At 45.6% G+C, this 19,697-nt stretch overlaps 1 protein-coding gene across 2 annotated transcripts; it reads right to left on the bottom strand.

Moving 5' to 3' along the window:
- Positions 1–270: 270 nt before the first annotated feature.
- LOC116937725 (olfactomedin-4-like) lies at positions 271–17,306 on the bottom strand. 2 transcript variants are annotated; one of them, XM_076069054.1, is made up of 6 exons: positions 16,970–17,306; positions 8,640–8,798; positions 7,945–8,151; positions 5,762–6,002; positions 5,420–5,567; positions 4,261–4,348 (listed from the first exon to the last, which is right to left on the bottom strand). In XM_076069054.1, the coding sequence occupies exons 1-5, from the start codon at positions 17,060–17,062 to the stop codon at positions 5,473–5,475; spliced, it is 795 nt and encodes a 264-aa protein (XP_075925169.1). In that variant the 5' UTR covers positions 17,063–17,306; the 3' UTR covers positions 4,261–4,348; positions 5,420–5,472. The 2 variants fall into 2 exon arrangements, with proteins under 2 accessions (XP_075925168.1, XP_075925169.1); XM_076069053.1 differs by lacking the exon at positions 5,420–5,567 and having other exon boundaries at positions 271–4,348; positions 16,970–17,305.
- Between the last annotated feature and the right edge of the window lie 2,391 nt (positions 17,307–19,697).

Here is a 19,697-nt window from a genome sequence, read left to right as displayed (position 1 = left end):
GGTGGAATCGCCATACTGCCAGGAGACGATTTCGCAAACAAATATCAAAATTGATGTACCCATACACTCCCGGGGTCGCCAAGAGGTTAGGGAATTCTGGACCCCCAGAGTTCGCCCCCCGTTCGTCAGCACAGACAAACCGACGCATGCAGGCGAGTAAACAGCTTTCCTCTATTAAAACGACGGTCAAAAGTTCAAAATTCAACAACGAGAATAAGCTAACATCGATCATCACACCCACTCCAATTAAAAACCAGGCCATAATCTATATCAGTGAACTGTTGCCCCTTTATTAATTCAATACTAAATGTTATTTTCATCTTTAATCATTTCTACACAACCTGACCGAAGCGTATTTTGGCAATCAGAATTTTTCCTAAGTCAAAACGAATTCTCTAACATCAGGACATAAGCAAATAATAATAGTGCAGTGTTAACTCAAAGGGTTAGGGAGAGAGAGTGCATCCCGGCCGTCTTTGTCTTCCCGCAGCGCGAGACAGCAAAGATAACACCAGAAGACAAGGAATTATCGCAGGCCATCTGTGTTCACGGGAGAGCTAAAAGATAATAAACAACACACACACACCACACGTGCAAACAGAGAGGGATCAGGGGAGGAGGGGGCAGGGGGGGAAATCCCTTAGAGCCGCGCAGCAGGCGTCAGACAAACCCAGCGGACAAATTTTAGTTAAAGAATTACAATACATAGGTTCATACATAACATTCATACTAAAGTTATTCACCTTAAAATTACGATGCACCTTGCTGCTACCCTACCTTGCAAACACCAAGAAGTACAAATTCCAACAATCGAGAGGCTTACCTCTGGGCTCAGGATATCGGAAATAAAATGATATCAATGATAAAGTATGCAGACGGGGAAACGAAAATTAATAAACCGAGGAAGAGCCAGGGTAACGGAAATAAAACACAACCTTGTTAAACATTAAACCAAATTATATTTGAGCGACGTTAAACCGAGGGCTAGCCAGAGAGAGAGAGCCTCCTGGCCGTCTTTGTCTTCCCGCAGCACGTGATAAGAATATGCATACGCTCAAGAGAGCATCATATCCTCGTGAAAATAAAAGCAGATACCCGGAGTCACAGACAGAATCCTAACTGTGAGTGGTACGGTATCAAAAACTATGATGGAATAAATGTTAACTTTACAAACCTTAACCCTTCCCTTGTGCGTCGGAAAATGTCATACAGGGGGGAATCTCGCCCCTCCCTCCAGATTGTGTAACGCAGACAGAGGGACACCTTCGGAACGATTTGAAGCCTCTGGTTTTGTTTATGGTTTATGGAAAGAGGAGGACAACAGAACCAGGCCGTAAATGACACACACACTGACACACATACAGACACACTGACACACATACAGACACACATACGCACACACACTCCGGACCACGACACACAGCTAAATCAAAAGGAGCTCCGCCTTGTAAGGAGGAGTCAAGGGGAGAGATTTTTGGCATAAAAATAAAGCGCTCCAGCGTTGAAATCAACTCATCAGCCAGCGGACAAGCTCAGCGACCAGCAGAACCAGCTCAACTCATCCCTGCAGAAGAAGATCAACCATCAGAAGATCAACCACCACCGACGCAGAAGAAGTTTCTACAACTCGCCAGAATGGCGAGATTCGCTGTTTAGCGACAGGCTACACGGTGCGAATGAGCACCATCCGAAGGAGCATCGCCACAAACGTGTCTCGCCCAGCGCCAGATAGCGCGCAATCAGTAATCATCACTCCAACGACACGACCAGCAGACGCGTGCCCTCTACCGGTCGTACAACCGCGCCCGCTACGAGCGAGCTGTGAGCGCCCTCTACCGACCGAACGCCGCGCCTACAACCAGGCGTCTGCTTGACGCAAATAATTAATTCCGAACACTGGCCTACTCCACACAATCCATATCACGCAAAACACACACACACAAGTCATTGACTAAAGCCTAATCCTCAAGACGTGAACCATCAGTGGCCGTAAAAGCATCGCGACAGACCAAGTGATAACCCCGTCGTTTATAAGTACAGTAATACATTTTCCTCCTTAATTATTTTGTTTTGGGTTGTACTCCTAATCGCATAAATTACCAACATATCCATCAATACGAATTAATCCTTGACACCTTCGCCACGGAGCTACGCTCAAGGGGGGGGGGGGGGATAGTGTATCCAACCGGTTTCCTTATCAGGCGATCTGGTCCACAATTAATTAAAAGTTGGCCCAAGATAAGGATCTCAGGGGAAAGCGCACACCCCATCGCACACCCTCACTCCAAGCCATTTCTGTAATCATATAATCTTGCCGATGGATCTATTGATATATTTGTGCCTTTGGGAATAATAACTGTTTTTTTGTCTTTTCGTATGAATATCGTCACATAATTTTAAGGGCCTTTCGTTCATAATTGCCGCACGTGCTTGTGTTACGCTGTATAAGAATGAATTGCTCTGATACCCAAAGTGAAACAACGTGATAAGAATTGCCTTGAAAGTTGCTTATGGATCTATGAATGAATGCAGGACCGTGTGGGCAACTTTCAAGTATACGAATTTGCATATTATAAAGTTAAGGTTTTTGTTTAGAATAGCGTATGCATGTTTTTAACGACTCTCTTTCTCACCAACTGAGCTCGCGTTACGCAGGGGAAGGAATCACATGTGCCGTCATCAAAGTGAAACAACGCAGTCATGATGATACTGTGTTGATACTGTGTTGAAATTCCAAGATTGAGAGTTGCATCTTTTAGAGTTAAAGTTTAGTTAGAAAATCAAATTGATTAACGCAGAAGTGGTGGTGTGTTTCTTTCCGAAATTTCATGCATAAGAGCTGTATCCTGTGTTGAGATCTGAATCTGGAGATCTGACATAAATACACATACACTCAGTATATGTTAAAGCAATAATAATTGTATTATACCGATCGATGATACGAAGTTAAACAACGAAGCCGAGTTTAATCTGACATGCTCACAGCACCTGCATAACTGCATACGATTAATTGTCTCATTCCGATTGGATACGACCCTCGTCAGCGAGGCGGGGCCTAATTATCATAACGGCTTGCATTAGCACAATCACACACACTCGCATAAGTCAATACTATTATCTCTCGAATTAGCATAATTTATGCGCAAATTACAGCAATTAACATAATTTCGGACAATTATTCAACTTTCAAATTTCATTTAATTTTTATTATTTTCATCAAATTTTCATAACCTACATATACAACAGTATCCCGTCATGTGTCCATTCTCTCTGGTTTTCTCAAGCATGCAAATCAATAATGCAAATGGCCAAACATGCAAATTCAAGACCCTCATGCAAAAGTATATTGAGATTCATTAAGCAATGCTAGATATATAAAATCATCAGCAACAGATAGTCCAAAGATTACACTCGGAGAATAAAGCAAAACTCATTGCATTAACAAAAGAGGTGGAGAGAACTCGTGTCGACAGCATGTGTGAAAGTGCACGATGCCACCTCATGACTAACTTTCCATTTTAATCTTCACTACTAAACCATTTAGCATTTAACTAAAATTATACGTGTTTAAAGGACAATTTATGGGTAACTAAATATCCTTGATTATACATGTACAGCTTGTGATCGGCTGGGTTATAGCTAAGGTTGCTCATCTTTTCCAAGGGCTTATCAATTATGATGCTCAAAGACCTTTCCTGGTTAGAGTTGGTGTCAAATGCAAAATAGATCTCTTCAGCCTCAAGGCTAAACGTGCGAGTGAGGTAGAGGACTCCACACACCATGAAGCCATTGCTGACTGATGGTTTGTATTGTGAAGTGGTCCACGTGCTGATAACTTGCAAAGAATCATCGTTAATGTTAGCAAGTGAAACTTTGCTATCGTTTGAGTAAATGACCCACAGACCTTGCTCATCCACGCAGAAATCCATATCAGAGTAGGCCGAGCCCAGGTAAGGGAATTTATTGTTTCCTGCAGCTTGGGGTAGTTGTGCCCGTTTAATGGAAAATGTTGAGAGACTGTATTTACACATCACGTTACCTGTACTGCATCTGTAAAATAAATTGTTTTTGTATACCACCACGTCCATACCATGGCCACAATCGTAGTTACATTGCATTTGTCTTTGTTCCATTTTCACGAAGGTCTGCATTGCCCGATAGTTGGCATACAGCTGAAATGAAGTAAAAGAATTTGCGCTGCTGGACATCACCCAGTACATGTCTTCACGTCCCCTGGCTGGGAGTGGATCCTTCCCAAAAGCTCCGTATATGGCCCCTACACCTTGCCAGTTCAGCCCGTGAATATGTGATGCACTGGCATTCTGCAAACCACCATGCCTGCACGCTCCTGTAAGGACAAAAAAAAGTTCTTGTTTGAATGCCGAGAATATCAGATGTGAAATTTGCCTTTAAAAATTTGCCTTAAAATCGGCTGAAATACTATGTAATTAAAGGACATTGTATATTTAGTAAGCATCTAATTATTTATCAATTCAAGTCTATATTTATGGTAAAGATATATACATTGAATTGTTTATCTTATGAATCAATGGAAATTGATTCAAGTTGTTTTTAATGGTATGTTCAATTGGTTACTTTTTATCAGCGTTGCCCAAAACACCAAGCACTGGGATCCACTTTGGTGGATCTCAACAGGCTTCACGAAGCACCCGAAAGCTATTGCCAACAATTACTAGATTTAACCGTGTACTGCCCAAGCATATATATATTTTTTAAACAAGTGAAGTTACTTTATTCATGTAACTAGATTCCATTTGTCATACTAAATACGTTTCCTCCTGTACTGCATATGAATTGTAAGGCTGTTTTTTTTTTATAATATAGAGGTGGATAAACATTGCATTATAAATTACTACAGCTTAATATAATACGAGCACCATCTATTAGTAGAAGCTATTGGATGGTGGACACTTGTGTTGCGCCCAAAACGTGATTTATTTTATTTCATTTCAACGTGACTTTACCGAAAGAAGAGTATGGATTCCTGCAGTCACGAAAGCTTCAAATGAAGATTAGAAGCTATTGATTTTTTAATGTATGAATTCTTGGACGAAATTTTTTATTTTTCATCAGCCGTAATGAAAACTGTGTTATGCTTATGTTAATATTTCATTTGTAATGAGATCCACAAAAAAATTTTGAAGCCCACGCATGGATTGCAATTCACCTATTGGCCATCGCTGCATTATATGCTCATATAAATTATAATTAGGATAAGAACACAAGCATTCCAGAACAAAATAATTCAACATTACAAACAGTATTGTAAAATGAGACATACAATAATGTTTGATCCAATAATGATCAAAATAATAATCGGATCCAAGAATAATCGTGACAATTCATCATATTTGCATGGGACATGCCTCGTGATTAGTGATGTGACATTAATAGGCACCTTTATTTAACAAGGGGTTCTTCGACTGGTGGGGCGTAGACCGGCCCACCAAGCTATGACCCTGTTAAGAAATGTGGCTCATTGAGATGTAGAGAGATACAGATTTGTGAGATGAAAGAGATATGAACAAGAGAAAGAGGCGAGAGAGCTGCAGACATGAGGTTATATTTCATGAGATGAGAACAAGATAGACAAGAGAGATACATGGAAACAAAAGTTACACATTAGTAGTAATATTCTATGAGCGTTATGATGCTACTACTCCAGGTAACGTAATATACACAGCACACACACACACATGTTTCACTGCAAGGTTCAAATTCGCTTGTTTATGGGACTCACCAATGGAAGACTGGCCCGCCACGTTGCTGGGGTGCTGGATTGGCTTGTTTCTGCGGGGCTGCGTTGGGTTATTGCTGGGGGGCTGGGATTGCGTTCTGCTGGGTAGCCGCATTGTAGTGTTGGTCTCTTCCTGACAGTTCTCCAGGCGCTTGCGCAGAGTGTCCACCTGGCGCCGGATGAGCAGCACGTTGTTCCTGTCGTAGACCTCCAGCGTCTTCACCACCACGCTGACGTTCTGGATCTGTTGACAAGGACATCATTAATGCACCACACGTCATTACAATGTTCTCACATTTTTATTCATGTTGAACATCAACACCATAGTTTTACATTGCAACAAATACTCTGATGTGTACCATGTTTGTATGTGATAAAAGAGCATGACAGTCTAGTTTGTTCTGTCGTTTACAAACCATTTGCATAATTCAACCAATAAATTATAATGGGATATAAGGCCTTGCCATTCCTCACGGTCCTGCTATACCACGATTCATCTCACTCCTGTACTTGAACTTTTTAATCGCACCAACTCTTAGGTGGTCATACTTGTGTGTTCTGTTGGTTGCCCAGTGTGACATAATTGACTGCGCAAGTGACAGCCAGAGAGCTAGGCCACGCACAGTGCCGATCATCTTCATCACCACCACCATCCTATGAACATCTTTATTACTGTCAACATCGTTATCATCACCACCATCACCGGGAACATTAGAGACTGAGGCAGCGCACGGCGGGAGATGTTGCTCAAGCCCAGTGAGATGCTAGACAGAAATGGTGCACATCATTAACATAAACAGCGTGAACCTTCATCAATTCATCATAATCATTCACCTTAATTACGAACTGGCCACATATGAAAGGAATAATCTATTCTATAATGAAAATGTATTTCCACGAGTGGACATGGAAAACAAAAGTGGCAGATAATAAGGTTCATACTATCCAGACACAAGATGATATCAATGAGGGATATAATATTCAGTGAACAATTCCTGGAAGTGTAGTGGAGCTAATTAAGCAATTTTTTGAACAAGAAGGAATCACAATATCACAGCAGATTCATTGCGACATCAGACAGAAGGAAAAAAACACCTCAAAGAGTGGCGATTGCTGAGTTGTAAAATCATTGGGAAGTTAAATAGAGAAGTGAAACTGCTAAAACCTGGTAATAATGGATGAGTCTGAGCTGCGATAATACAATAATATTCACGTGGGATACATTACTGGCGTGAATATTATGTCCGTGAATATTGCTACTTGAAGCTTATCAGGAAAATTAGGTTGGGTATAAAAATATATTACGTTTAAACATAAACATGTGTATCTATCGTATGTATGTTGGACTTCTTTTGCACTGTACATAGCCAATCGTGCTAATCTGAGGTGCGGGAGAAGGACAACAAACTAAACACAAAAAGCAGTTCTAAAGAAATTAGTTTGTCAATCTAGATGATTTAAAAGTGCATAGGTCCAGTGGCTTCCTAATATCGGAAAGAAGAGCGTTCCAGACGGCCGCAGTACTACATCCGAAAGCACACAATGCGGTGACCGTCTTTAGTTATAAAATTAATGCTCATATTGTATAGTATTACTGTGTTAATTAACTTACCTTGAATAAGGATGAATATAAATATATTTAAAAGTGCAAATATCGATGAATACATAAATTAATATTATACATTTCCAAATTGTTTTCCAAAAAATGCAAAGGAAAGCACTCGCGTGTCAAACTACGGCAGACAAGGGCAGAGTGAGAGGGAGAAGCGGCGTCGTGGGGGCAACTTCTGCACTCCCATGCCTCACGACTCCTTGTCAACTTGTCACGAGCTACGGCCGCGAAGATTCAAAATGTAACCCCGCGAATTTCAAACAGCGCTACGATAGATTCGTCGCGGATTACGCAAAACCATAATTGTGTCTCCTGTGAATATTAAGGGTTTACTGTGTGGCAGAAATGTTGAAATAAGTGGACTAAATAATGTTTAAAAAGACATTATAGACAAGGAAAGTGTTGGCAAATGTCTGGAAACAGCTGTTATTATACGACGTAAAAAAGAAAAGACTAGCTCTTATAGATCATGGGTGGGAAACATTTTTTCCTTACTGAGGGCCAAATAGGACCTTTGACAGGTCACAAAAGAGTTGACACTAAACGTTAAATGCGCGAGGACTGTGCGACTGACCGAGAGGTGGAGATGATCGAGCGTGGCGCTGGAGACCTCCAGCTTCAGCTGCTGTACCAGCTGCTCCATCTCCCTGATTTCCACCCGCAGCAGCTCAAAGTCCAGCTCTGTGTAGCGGTCATGGCCCTGCTCCATTCGCTCCACGCGCACCGTCAGGTTCCGCAGCAGCGCCGTGTAGCGCACCAGCATGGCGTGGTTCTCTGCCACCTGCAGGCGAAATTTGAATATTATATCCTTCCAACGCATTTTAATCGATCTTTTACACATGTTCACTTAACAAACAACGATTTATATGAAATGCATGGGACTGTGTTGTTGGCAGTGCTGTAGACTTTCCTGTTTATTTGCTTCTACTGCTCTGGAGTAGAGAAAGTGCCCATAAACTCTGGCAAGTTTGCGATTGTAGTAAGATTCGAAACGGCGAAAGAGAAACGGTATACAAATTTAAAGAAAATACTTGTTCTTATCCCACATTTCAATCCACAACTGGGAACTCGACTTTAGAATTCAGTTGGTGAAGGAGCTCCCAGCATGTGAAACTAAACCACAGACATTGAGCCGAACAGCACGTGGCACAGCCTCAGAACACATCAGAGGCCTCTACAACACTACAGGCATGAATACAAACGCAGTGACATTTCATGTTGTCTTAAATAGGCTATTTCCCATATCCTGGTGAATCATGAAGAGGTCACCTTCTGTGACTCGAGCGTGACGGCCGTTGCGAGCGTCTGAGTACGGAGCTGCAGCTGCTCCACCGCGTCGGCCGGGAAGATAGGGTCCGGCAGATAGACGTGACACACGCACTGGCCTTCCGCATCTCGGGAACCGTTAGTGTAGGCGCCAGTGATCAGCTTTCAAGAGAAGATCACAACATGAAATAATTATTGAACGAGATATTTATTATATATAACATGAGTTATTTATGAAATTTTGTCAATCCACTGCTGGTCAAAGGCCTCACGCCATGGTGGTTATGGTAGCTGTTCCTTACATTGTGGGTTTGGTGATACAAGTGTAGTGTAATAGCGCCGGCTGGTGACCAGCAGCGGCAACTGCGGTGGACAAACAGTACACACGCCGGTGAGCATATACACGGGTGTGTCGGCAGGGTGGAGGACAACGGCCATGGAGGGCCCTACCTGGAAGCCCCTGGAACCTGCTCGTGGGTAAGAGAAGGGAGCCACAGGCAGGGCAGAGCCAGGCCGCGCAGGTAGCATAAAAGGGGCCGAGAGGTGGAGCTCGAGGCTGCCGGTTCTGGGATTGGATCGTCTCGTCATTGCTGTTGTCTCGTCGCCATCGTCGCTGTTGTATTCACTCGATATTGCAGTGCTAGATAGTTGTTGGCTGTCTCCGTCAGCGCCTTTGCTGTTAGACGTCTAGTGTTGTGTATAGGCTAGCGACTGTAGAGTGTGCAGGCGAGAGCGTGTGTGCTCAATAAAGAAGGTGCCTCTACAAAACCTCGTCTCCGACTCACTCACACTACACAAGGATGGAATTTGGCACACCGCTCGGGTTAGCCCTCAGAACGATGTTTAAATCTAAGGCCATCACAGATGTGTTTTTTCCTGAGGTGGAAGGGGTAGATATTTTCCAAGATGGCCACCATCCATTTAATTGTTGGCTGACTGGTAGACTCTATCCACTTGTGAGGTTGCAAACTTCTTGAGGTTGTATTATTCCAATGTTGTTTGTGTTCATAATAATTGTACAAGGATCACATACGATAATGTAATTGATGTACTTCATATTAAATCTTAACCAAAAGCTTTCATGACTGCAGGAATTCATATTCTTTGGTTCTTTCGGTAAAGCCACGTAGATAGAAAAAAATAATCCAATAATTTTCTATCTATGAGGCTTTACCGAAAGCCGCACAGAATATGTTCTTCATATTGTAAGGTTTACACTATAAAAGTGATACTTTCTTGAACAAAAACACATTATGCCGACGAGATGAAATAGTATATCCAACAATTACAATTGTATAACAAACTATCGAATGCATGGTGTTTCTATAATAGACACATTAGGTTTGAGCACCTTCTCTCCTACAATGACAAATGTCCAGTGCACTTACAATTGCATTGTACCCTGCAACCATTCTCGCAATTTCAGCACTCGAGTTGACGAAAAGCTTTCGTAGCTTCTGGAAGAGTAGTCCAGCAAATTTTCCAGCCATGTTTTGTTATTCCTGGTTCACTCCCACTCACTTGGAGATGGAAGCTCTGGAGCTGCAATTGTCATCTGGGACCAGCAGTAGAGAAGTCTAGTCATGCAGCCCCCTCTCTGTGTGCTTTATGAGTGCTGCCTTTGTCAGGAGGAAGGTCATTAAGGGGCGCCACAATGGCTAGGAGATTTGAACTACTCGCCTGGTATACAGAATGTCCTGGGTTCGATCCCAACCCTGACTCCTGTTGTATATTTGGTCACGTTGATTCTTCTCCGGATCCTCCAGTTTTCCCCTCCACATTTAGAAACATGTCCACATTATAAGCCACTTCGTTGACCTACAATTTGTGGCAAGGTCGCATCTAAAAACGAGCTCTATAGCTCAGTGGGTCTTATCTGGTAAAATAATGAAACAGTTTTTAGTTTAAGTGCTCTCCCCTTCTTTGCGAAGTCTTTTCCCTTCTTCCTCCAACATATGACACAGTGTCATACCCAGTAAATACAAGAAACATTGGCAAAGAACACACCAGTGCTAGGGTAATTCGCGAGCTGCTAAAGCACAACATTATTTCCAGTTCCAAAGGCAACCCACAGCTCAGGGACGTTGGGGCACTGGGATGATGTCATTGTGAATTTTAATGATGTCACTGTGAATTTTAACACCTTGGTATGCCCTTGTTTCACGTAATCTTCAACGTGTGGGAGGATTTGTGTCGGCCTCCTCATGATTTAGAACGCTTGGCTACGTACGCTGCGAAATAAGTTCAACATACATACATACATGATTGCATGGAGAAAGACCTGGCCTCTCGGGCATGAGTACATAGCCCACTTGAGTTATTACTTGTCGCCGTACATGGCTGCTGCACTGGTTGCTAGGAAGGAGAACAGCTCCATATTGTCATTAATTAAAATAAACTCATACTGTCCAGTTTCAGCGAACTGCACTGAATGGTTCCACTGATCCCTGCACTCCCTTCCCCCTCATAGTTCATAGTTCGATTTATTTGGTATAGCCCTGTGAGCCATTCAGCTCTTGAATCGGGTGCAACCGCAACAAACAAAAAACATGCTGTGTACCTCCTTTAAAACTATCTGAGAGTTACTGACCCCACACAACATCTACCTGGCTTGCTAGCTGCAGTTGGGATTTGATGTCTAGCAGGAACATTTGCGTAGCATAATCATTGAATTTTTTGCAGGGCCAGGTCATAGCATGTTGACAATAGCAGCCCCATCAAGGATGTTGTCTTCCCCCGCAACGCTGATTAGTACGGATGTCTACGTACGGTGCGAAAGAACGTCAACACACTGACATACGACTCCAGCAATGGGCTTGGAAGCTCTGTCCTGTGCAGGGACCAGGTCTTCCGAGAAACCTACCAGCTCAGATCTCTTTTCCAATTCACAGCTCGCCCATTTGTGATAATGACGGTGGAAGTTCCTGGTTTTCGTGCACAAAAAAATATCTTTGAGGTCTCCATCTCGTATCTGCGGCACAATGTACAACTTGAACAATTTGGAAAAAGAGGTTCTTCAGTGATGACATCTGTAGCTGTGTTCTTGACTTCTCTCAGAGTGCATGGTTGAGCAAGATGGCGGCAGCGCTGTGTAAGGTGGCGGCAGCAGCCAATCTGCTTGATGCCTACGATCCCTACTTTCCCTCTGCCATCCCTTACCTCCCCTAACTCTCTCCCATTCTCTCTTCCCCTTCTTCTTCCCGTCCTCCACTATTATATGTTTGCTTTATTATTTTGGTGATGCTTCTCCTTTTTTGGAGGCGCTGCTCCTCTCCCGCGTCCCCTGCCTGCCCCCGCGTCCTCTCGGTGGCCTGGCTGCCGGCGGTTGCCTGCCGAGCCACGCCGGCGCCATGCACCTGTAGCTACTTTTGCTATTAGGATAATCCGGCACTGCCCACAGCCCTCCATTGCCTTTCACTGTGGCATTGTTCTGTTCATGGGCCTGATCTATTAGCATAGCAGAGAATGCATATTGCGTAAAGCTCCTCTGAAGAAACTCGATAAATACAGTACAGCAGGCCAGCAGATGGCCAGCTTTTTGATTTGCCGTACCACATCTTTACTGTGGTTGCGGCAAAAATGTCAGTGAACATCGAACCGTCTGCTGACTCATCCAACCACACTGCTTGCTGCTCCCCAGTATTAGGATAGGAGGAAGATCCACAACCGCTTAGGATATCACTCTCCACTGTTGTTTGTCATTGCCACGAATCAATTGTCGGTCACCTGGTTAATAGTGCAATGTGCAAACCGATGTTCCACCAGTTCAGCCTTTAATGTGAATACAGTTCTGTACTAGGGACGTGCGGTCAGGGTAGGCAGGGGAGTAAGGATTTTGACGAACATTTGCAGCGGTTGCGTGCCGTCTTAGGCCGAGTGCGGCGCGCTAACTTAAAATTTAAGCCCCAAAAGTGCCGTTTGCTGAGGACGTCTGTTAAATATTTGGGTCACGTTGTTAACGAGTCAGGGGTGGCCACCGATCCCGAAAAGACGAGCTGCGTGCGAATGTGGCCAGTACCAAAAGACGGTAGCTGAAGTGTGTAGCTTCATGGGCTTTGCGTCGTATTATCGACAGTTCGTTAAAGATTTTGCCACGATTGCGCGGCCGCTGCACACGCTAACTGGTAAGGGCATGAAGTTTCGGTAGGGGGACGAAGAACAATGTTAATTCGAGGTGCTGCGGGCCGCTTTTGCGGACGCGCCGCTGCTTGGATACCCTGATTTCACGAAAACGTTTATTCTCGACACGGATGCCAGTGACACGGGCATAGGCGCAGTCTTGTCGCAAAATGTTGATGGTATTGAGAAATAGGAATAGGTTTTACCCTTTTAACTGGCACAAAAACTGACACCTTTATTCAAGGCATCATGTTTGCAATAACCACAACACAAGCAGTCAAAATGCAAACAAAAAAGGCAACTCTGATAATAATATGCACTGTCCTTGAATTTGATTGGTCCACACCCGAGACGGCTTTTCTTAGAGCCTAGTCTCCATTGGTGTTGGACCAGAAGACGCCAAAAGTGCCAGTTAAAAGGGTAAAACCTATTCCTATATCTTGTTACTGGCAAAGGAGGTCTCATAATGTAAAAGGTATTGAGAAAGTTGTGGCGTACGGCAACCGCGTGTTGTCTCCGGCTGAGCAGAAATATTGTGTAACGCGCAGGGAGCTGCTGGCCATCGTGCACTTTGTTCGATTGTACCGACCGTATTTGTATGGCAGGGAATTTCTGATCCGCACTGATCACGCGGCGCTACAATACTCGTTGCGGGTTGACCAGCCATCGGGCCAAATGGCCCTTTGGCTCGAGACCCTTCACGATCCAGCATAGGAAGGGGATGCATCATGTCAACGCCGACGCTTTGTCGCAATTGCCGCAACCGACAGGTTCGTGTCGGTGTGCGGAGGGCTCGCTGCGTTGCGGTCCGCCGCTGCAGGACGTTCCGGCAATGGTCACTGCAGCGGATTCAATTCGGCCGGAAGCGATTCCCGCTGTGGGATCGGGTTTATTGGGATTAACGCTGGCCCAGCGGAAACGCTTACAGGCGGATGACTCCTCCCTAGCCAGAATGAGGCTTCGGGCCTCTCGTTCAAGGGGATCGGAAGATCACCCCTTTCTGCGACTCGTTGATGGTCTGCTCGTTCGCTGGGATGTCGAAGCGCAAAGATTCTGTATTGTTGTTCCGATGGTGTTACGCGGGAAGCTCATTCGTGATACCCATGACAAATTGATGCACTTAGGGAAGAAAAAGACCGCGCTGACCTTGGGGAAAGAATTTTACTGGCCGGGAATGTATAACGATGTACAACGAGATGTTAAGGCATGCCACGAATGCGCATGGCGGAAGGCGCCGGCACAACCCTATCGCGTACTGCTGCAATCGATACAGGTTTCGCGCGTCAACGAAATTGTCGCCCTGGATATATTGGATCCGTTTCCTGTCACCCCCCGGGGGCACAAGTATCTACTCGTGGGTGTAGAGTACCTTACTTGCTGGCCTATGGCATGGCCGCTAGTGGACCAATCTGCGGGGTCAATCGCAGAAGCTTTCCTACAAGGATATGTTCTCGATAAGGGCACCCTGGAGCACTTGCTCACCGATCAAGGCAGGAATTTCTCGTCCCATCCCGATTGCTTAAAGAAGCGTGTGATTCGTTGGGCACTAAAAATATTCGAACGTACCCGTACCACCCGCAAACCGACGGGATGGTCGAACGTCTGCATAGGATGCTGATGTCTATGCTTTGCCATTAGGTTAACTCCTCGCAGGATGATTGGGACCTACACGTTCCGGCGACCCTGGCCACTTATTGACTGGCCCCGCATGCCTCGACGGGGTACTCGCCTTTCTATTTAATGTATGGTCGCGAACCAGAGACACCGGCCTTGGTCAAATTGGGTGTGCGAACACAAGGGAAGTCGTCGACGGTACCTGCTCCTATGCAGGTGGCATTGGACCGTCTGAGGGAGGCTCGGGAGGCCTCGTTGGGTAACACAGCACGACGACAAGCCGCCAACGAATGATTGCATGGTACGCAGCCTCCTCGAGAGCCGTGGTGTGTGGGGGACAGGGCTTGGTTGCACTGCCCCATGGTACCGGTGGGAACGTCTCCAAAGTTCCATCGGCCCTGGCAGGGGCCCGTTGAGGTCGTTGAGGTTCTCCGGGACCAGAGTGTACGGATTCAGTTTGGTCGTCGCACATGGTATGTTCATCCGTCGCGCCTTAAGAAATTTGTATCGCCCTACGACGCATCATCTCCCATCCCAGAGCGGCCTGTATTGAATGTATCCGACGAACCTGTGATGTGGTCACATGTGAACGCGCCTCAGAAGTCTGCCTCCCGTGTGCCTGCAGGACCATCCCTTTTGACTCGGAGAGGGGGTTCTGGCAGATTTACTGGCCGGAAGCCGGCTGACCGACCGCAACCTCGGGATACTGTCCGGAACGCACAGGGGCGATGGGCGGTCCCGCCGGAGGATGGTCACTGTGACAGGGACGGGCGTGCGTCGAGGACCGGACGCAGCCCTGAATTAACAGGGGAGCATTCCCCACGCTTGCCCCACAGTGTCCCGTTCAGGGGAAATGGGCCGGCAGCTGGAACTCGCTCCCTAGGAAGAACCTTCCGTTAACTATACGTCTCTTACGGTTGTTGTACAAAGTTCTGTGATGCATTGTTGTTATTGTTATGACCTTGTTGTGCTCCGCTACCTGACAGTCGAAGTATGGTCGTAGCCGGGACGGCTAGATTTTTTCATCACGGTGGGGGGGGGGTGTAGTGGAATAAATAGGTGCATGGGGGTAATTGGTGAGTTTGCGCGGGAGCAGGACAGTAGGGGTCATATTGGGACGATGAGGTAACGATTGGGCCAATTAAGCTGGGGGAGCCAAGAATGGCTGTGATTGGCTGGTATTGTTGTCAGGGCTGGAGTGGCGTCTTGAAGTCTGGCGAGGTAACAGGTGCACGGGCACGTGGAGCGTCGTTGGGACGCGGGTTAATTAATTGGGGTGTAATGAGAGCGGGGATAAATTGGGGAGACGTGAGGAGAAACGGGGAATTCGAGTCGGGGGCTGGACGAGGCAAGACGTGGAGCAGCTGAAGAGAGAAGCAGCCAGCAGTGGAGAGAGCATAGTTATAGCGAAGAGCCGAGAACAGAGACGAAGCAGTTAGCAGTGGAGAGAACACAGTGATAGCGGAGAGCGGGGAGCAGAGACGAAGCAGCCAGCAGTGGGGGAAGCACAGGGATAGCGGAGAGCGGAGAACAGAGACGAAGCAGTTAGCAGTGGAGAGAGCACAGTGATAGCAAAGAGCGGAGAACAGAGACGAAGCAGTTAGCAGTGGAGAGTGCACGGTGATAGCGGAGAGCGGGGAGCAGGGACGAAGCAGTTAGCAGTGGAGAGAGCACAGAGACAAAGGAGCTTATGGAGAAGTGGAGATTGGAGAGACAAAGACGCCGAGTGAGTCGAGTGAAGCACGGCGAGCGAGCAGTGGCAACAAGGGAACTGTGGAGCATTGAGGACATGTGGAGAACTGTAAATAGAGTGGTGTTGGAAGAAAGACAAAGGTTGTACGAGTGAAATCAACCACTACATACATACGGCCATGTTGTCCATCCAGTACAGGATGAAGGCTCCCGCACCAAGCCATGTGGCTCATGGAGGTTGTCGTGTTTGTCAATACAGTACTTCAACATGCTGGTCAGTGCAAGTTAATGAAGGCGTGAACCATAGACATTGGAGCATAGCACAGCACAACGATTTGTTTTCTGTGTGCCCTTTAATGACAACCATAGCCTCGTAGCAGCCTACAACATTTGCTTTTTAAAGTATGGTAGTCGCCCATCCAGGCTTAGACCTGCTTAGCATCTGACGTCTGAGAGATCGGCCGCATTCTGGGTTATTTCGTCAAACACTTAATCGCTAGAATGCAGTAAATGCAGCTTGCAGACATTCTGAAAACTCCACGTAAACCACACATGAGTGCATTAAACAATTCTGTATCATTGGACCTTTTTTTGCCAGGATCAATGTATGAAAAATAAGGATATGTTTGATCCTTTTTGGCAATAAAACAGGAGGTGTTCAGATGTTCAAACACCAAGTAGAAACCTTTTGCAAGGCATCAAGTCTGCATTAAACACACAGTACTTCTGATGAACCTGCAAACAAACATGTTCTGATAATATATGCGTTGTCTTTGAAACTGAATGGCCTACACCAGAGACAGCCGTCTTTAAATAATTATACCATAAAACACCACGGTACACATCTGTGCAGTATAACAATACAGGACACCGCAGCACATCCTGCGGCGGAATGGTGCATCACTTACAGCAGAAGAGACCGCCAGCCGTGGCAGAAGAAGAATCGTGAAGACGATGCCAATGCATGATGTCTTCATCGTGAACGCTCGGTGTGATGCCATCTCCAGCTAGTTGCACTTCACGACTGAACCTGCACCGCGCGAACGGCCGCTGTGACCGGCAGTGATATCACCTTTCGGGTTGTCGGGGGGAGGCGGTGAACAATTAAATAAATGTACAGGTGTGATGCACTGGACAGCGCCGGCTCTCTCGGGGAAGCACCGTGTCTCGCGGCTGATAAAAAAAGAGGCGTCTGAGTAAAAAAACGTGCAGCCGTGACATGTTGACTCCACCCGCACTCACGGTCGGCAGACCACCTCCCAGTCACACGTTCTGCCCGCCACCTGTCCGTGCGCCTCACAACCATTGAGACGCACTGTGTACATTGTACACTACGGAGATGATGGTCACTATGATGATGATGAACCTCATAGAGTCAGTGGCGTGACCACGTCCATCAGCTTCAGGGGGGTGGTGCGACAGACGGTCAGGTGGGGGCCCCAATATTTGGTTTGTCTCGCACGGTCACAATAAAGTTACTGCTCTAAGTTAGAATAAGATGTTGAGCGTAAATAAAAAAAATGTAACCGTGTTTTCACTAAGTTTATGTTCTTTTACACTGTTGTTGAAAACAAATCTCACAGTGGTTGTCAAGGGCCCCCAGCTCGTAGCCATTGCCACGCTCGTTACGGTACTGCATACATGACAATACATACAAATAAAAACACGTTATTGTTGTAGTCGGTATTATCAAAGTCGACCTCATATACGCGTGTAATTAAGGTGTGGCCCATACGTTTGCATATATGTCTGCAGGTGTAATGACAGGGTGACACCTGCTGGCCAGAAAGGGAATCACGGGTACGGGCACGGTTAAGTACCAACCAATCAGAGAAGGAGTGTATTCTGGGGAAACAGGTGGGGCTAGCCGAGATACTCCGGGAACCTGGCCGGAGACGGGGCCTAGCCACGCCTGGGGGGATATAAAGGGGGATCGGACCCGGAGCTCGTGTGTGGGGTCCTGGGTCCAGGCTGCATCGCTGCTCACCGACATCTAAATCCGTCGTCCGGCCACGTGGAAAATCTCCTGCGTGGTTTCCATCGCCATGATCGTCACGCCGCCAGCGAGCGGCGTGGCCGAGTGAGGGCGATGGGACCACGCCAAGTGATCGGCTGTGTGTGTAGCCAGTAGAGGTGTTATTACCTAGAGTTCTACTCAGTGTGAGGAAGAACGAGTGTTGGCCTGTGTTGTGCCCAGTGTGAGAAATAAAGAAGAAGTACCCTCTACACGACGTTTTGTGGAAGTTGCTCATTACACAAGTATGAATGCCTTCATCCAGCAGTACTATGCGCTTGTCTTTGAGAAACAAAAAAGGGCCGAAACGTGATTTTGGTTCTTTCGGTAAAGTCACGTAGAAAGAAAATAAATTAAATAATAGCATACGACGTTTGGATTGCAACACAAGCAATCATCATCAGGTACAAATGAAAGAGAAAACAAACGAAAGTAAACTTAGAAAAATAATGCAATACAACACAGAAAGTCGGCTAACATAACAGTCAACACCCTACCTGGTTGATTACGCTCTTCCAAAGATTGCTAAATTTGAGAGAGAGACAAAACACAGTCACGGAGACACACAGACAGACACGTAAGCAGAGATAGATAGCACAGAGACATACAGAGAGAGAGACACACACACTGACTCTCTGTGTTGCATTGTGTTATATTTCCAAATTTTGCTACGTTTCTTTGTTTAAGTGTGTTTTCTCTCTCTGTGTGTGTCTTCGTGTTGTTGCTTTGTTATTTCCTGCAGTCACGAAGGCTCCCAATCTCTTATTGACATGCTAATTTCTCTAACCCCCCCCCTCTCTGGCCCCCTCTCTCTATATATTTGGACCTGATGATGATTGCTTGTGTTGCAATCGAAACGTCGTATGCTATTATTTAATTTATCTTTTCTTTCTACGTGATTTTACCGAAAGAACCAAAGAGTAAAAATGGGCCGATTGCGCTTTACATCTGTTCCAAACAAAACAAACCGTAAACAAAAATCAGTTGTGAAATAAGTCAAATGTTATCTCTTTTGTTTGTCATGCGAGAGTGACACGAGAAATTGAAACTTCCTCTGAGTTTTGTCACGTGATATGGGTGCGGGGAACCCGAGCGTGCTGTGGGTCGTGGGGATTGTTTGACCATACTTCACCGTGCTGATCAGTGGCAGGTCGGTTGAGACGGGGGTGCGAATAAGAAAAAAACGCAGCAATTACAGTTGCCGTGTTTGTGTCTCTTTCACGTGCCAGAGGTGGCGAGTTCAACCTTTGTCCCCTCAAATGAGGATAACAAACACCCCACTGCCCAAGGACGACAACTCGGTTTAACGGAGAGATTATCCCTTGGCTGTTGAAATCACTTCAAATAATTAACTTGACCATGATCATCACCAGTAAGCTTACCAAACAAACAAAAAACCTGCTTCTAATTAAAAAAAAACAAATCCTGGATAAGCTAATTATTTTCTAAGTTAAATAAGTTTTCATTTAAAATCGGAATTGTTTAGTGAACTTGAACTTGGGTACTGTGTACGGCAGGACATTGCATTGGATTTCTGGATATGTCAAAAGTTGCGAGTAGGTCAGTGGTTGTCAATTTTTTTTGTCGTGTACTCTATCGACTGTATGCGTACCCCTACAAGC

The sequence above is a fragment of the Petromyzon marinus genome, chromosome 23, assembly GCF_048934315.1.
Source record: "Petromyzon marinus isolate PM22_M1 ecotype Great Lakes invasive population chromosome 23, UKy_Petmar_22M1.pri1.0, whole genome shotgun sequence".
In the NCBI taxonomy this organism is placed as follows: domain Eukaryota; kingdom Metazoa; phylum Chordata; class Hyperoartia; order Petromyzontiformes; family Petromyzontidae; genus Petromyzon; species Petromyzon marinus.
Note: the sequence above shows the minus strand (reverse complement) of the source record. Positions and strands in the feature narration are given on the sequence as shown.

Coding starts and splice junctions, on each gene's coding strand:
- LOC116937725 (XM_076069053.1), bottom strand. CDS start 17,062: ATGGCATCACACCGAGCGTTCACGATGAAGACATCATGCATTGGCATC. Junction 8,799..16,969: donor GGCTGGCGGTCTCTTCTGCT/GTAAGTGATGCA, acceptor TTCTCTTGAAAG/CTGATCACTGGCGCCTACAC. Junction 8,152..8,639: donor TCACGCTCGAGTCACAGAAG/GTGACCTCTTCA, acceptor TTTCGCCTGCAG/GTGGCAGAGAACCACGCCAT.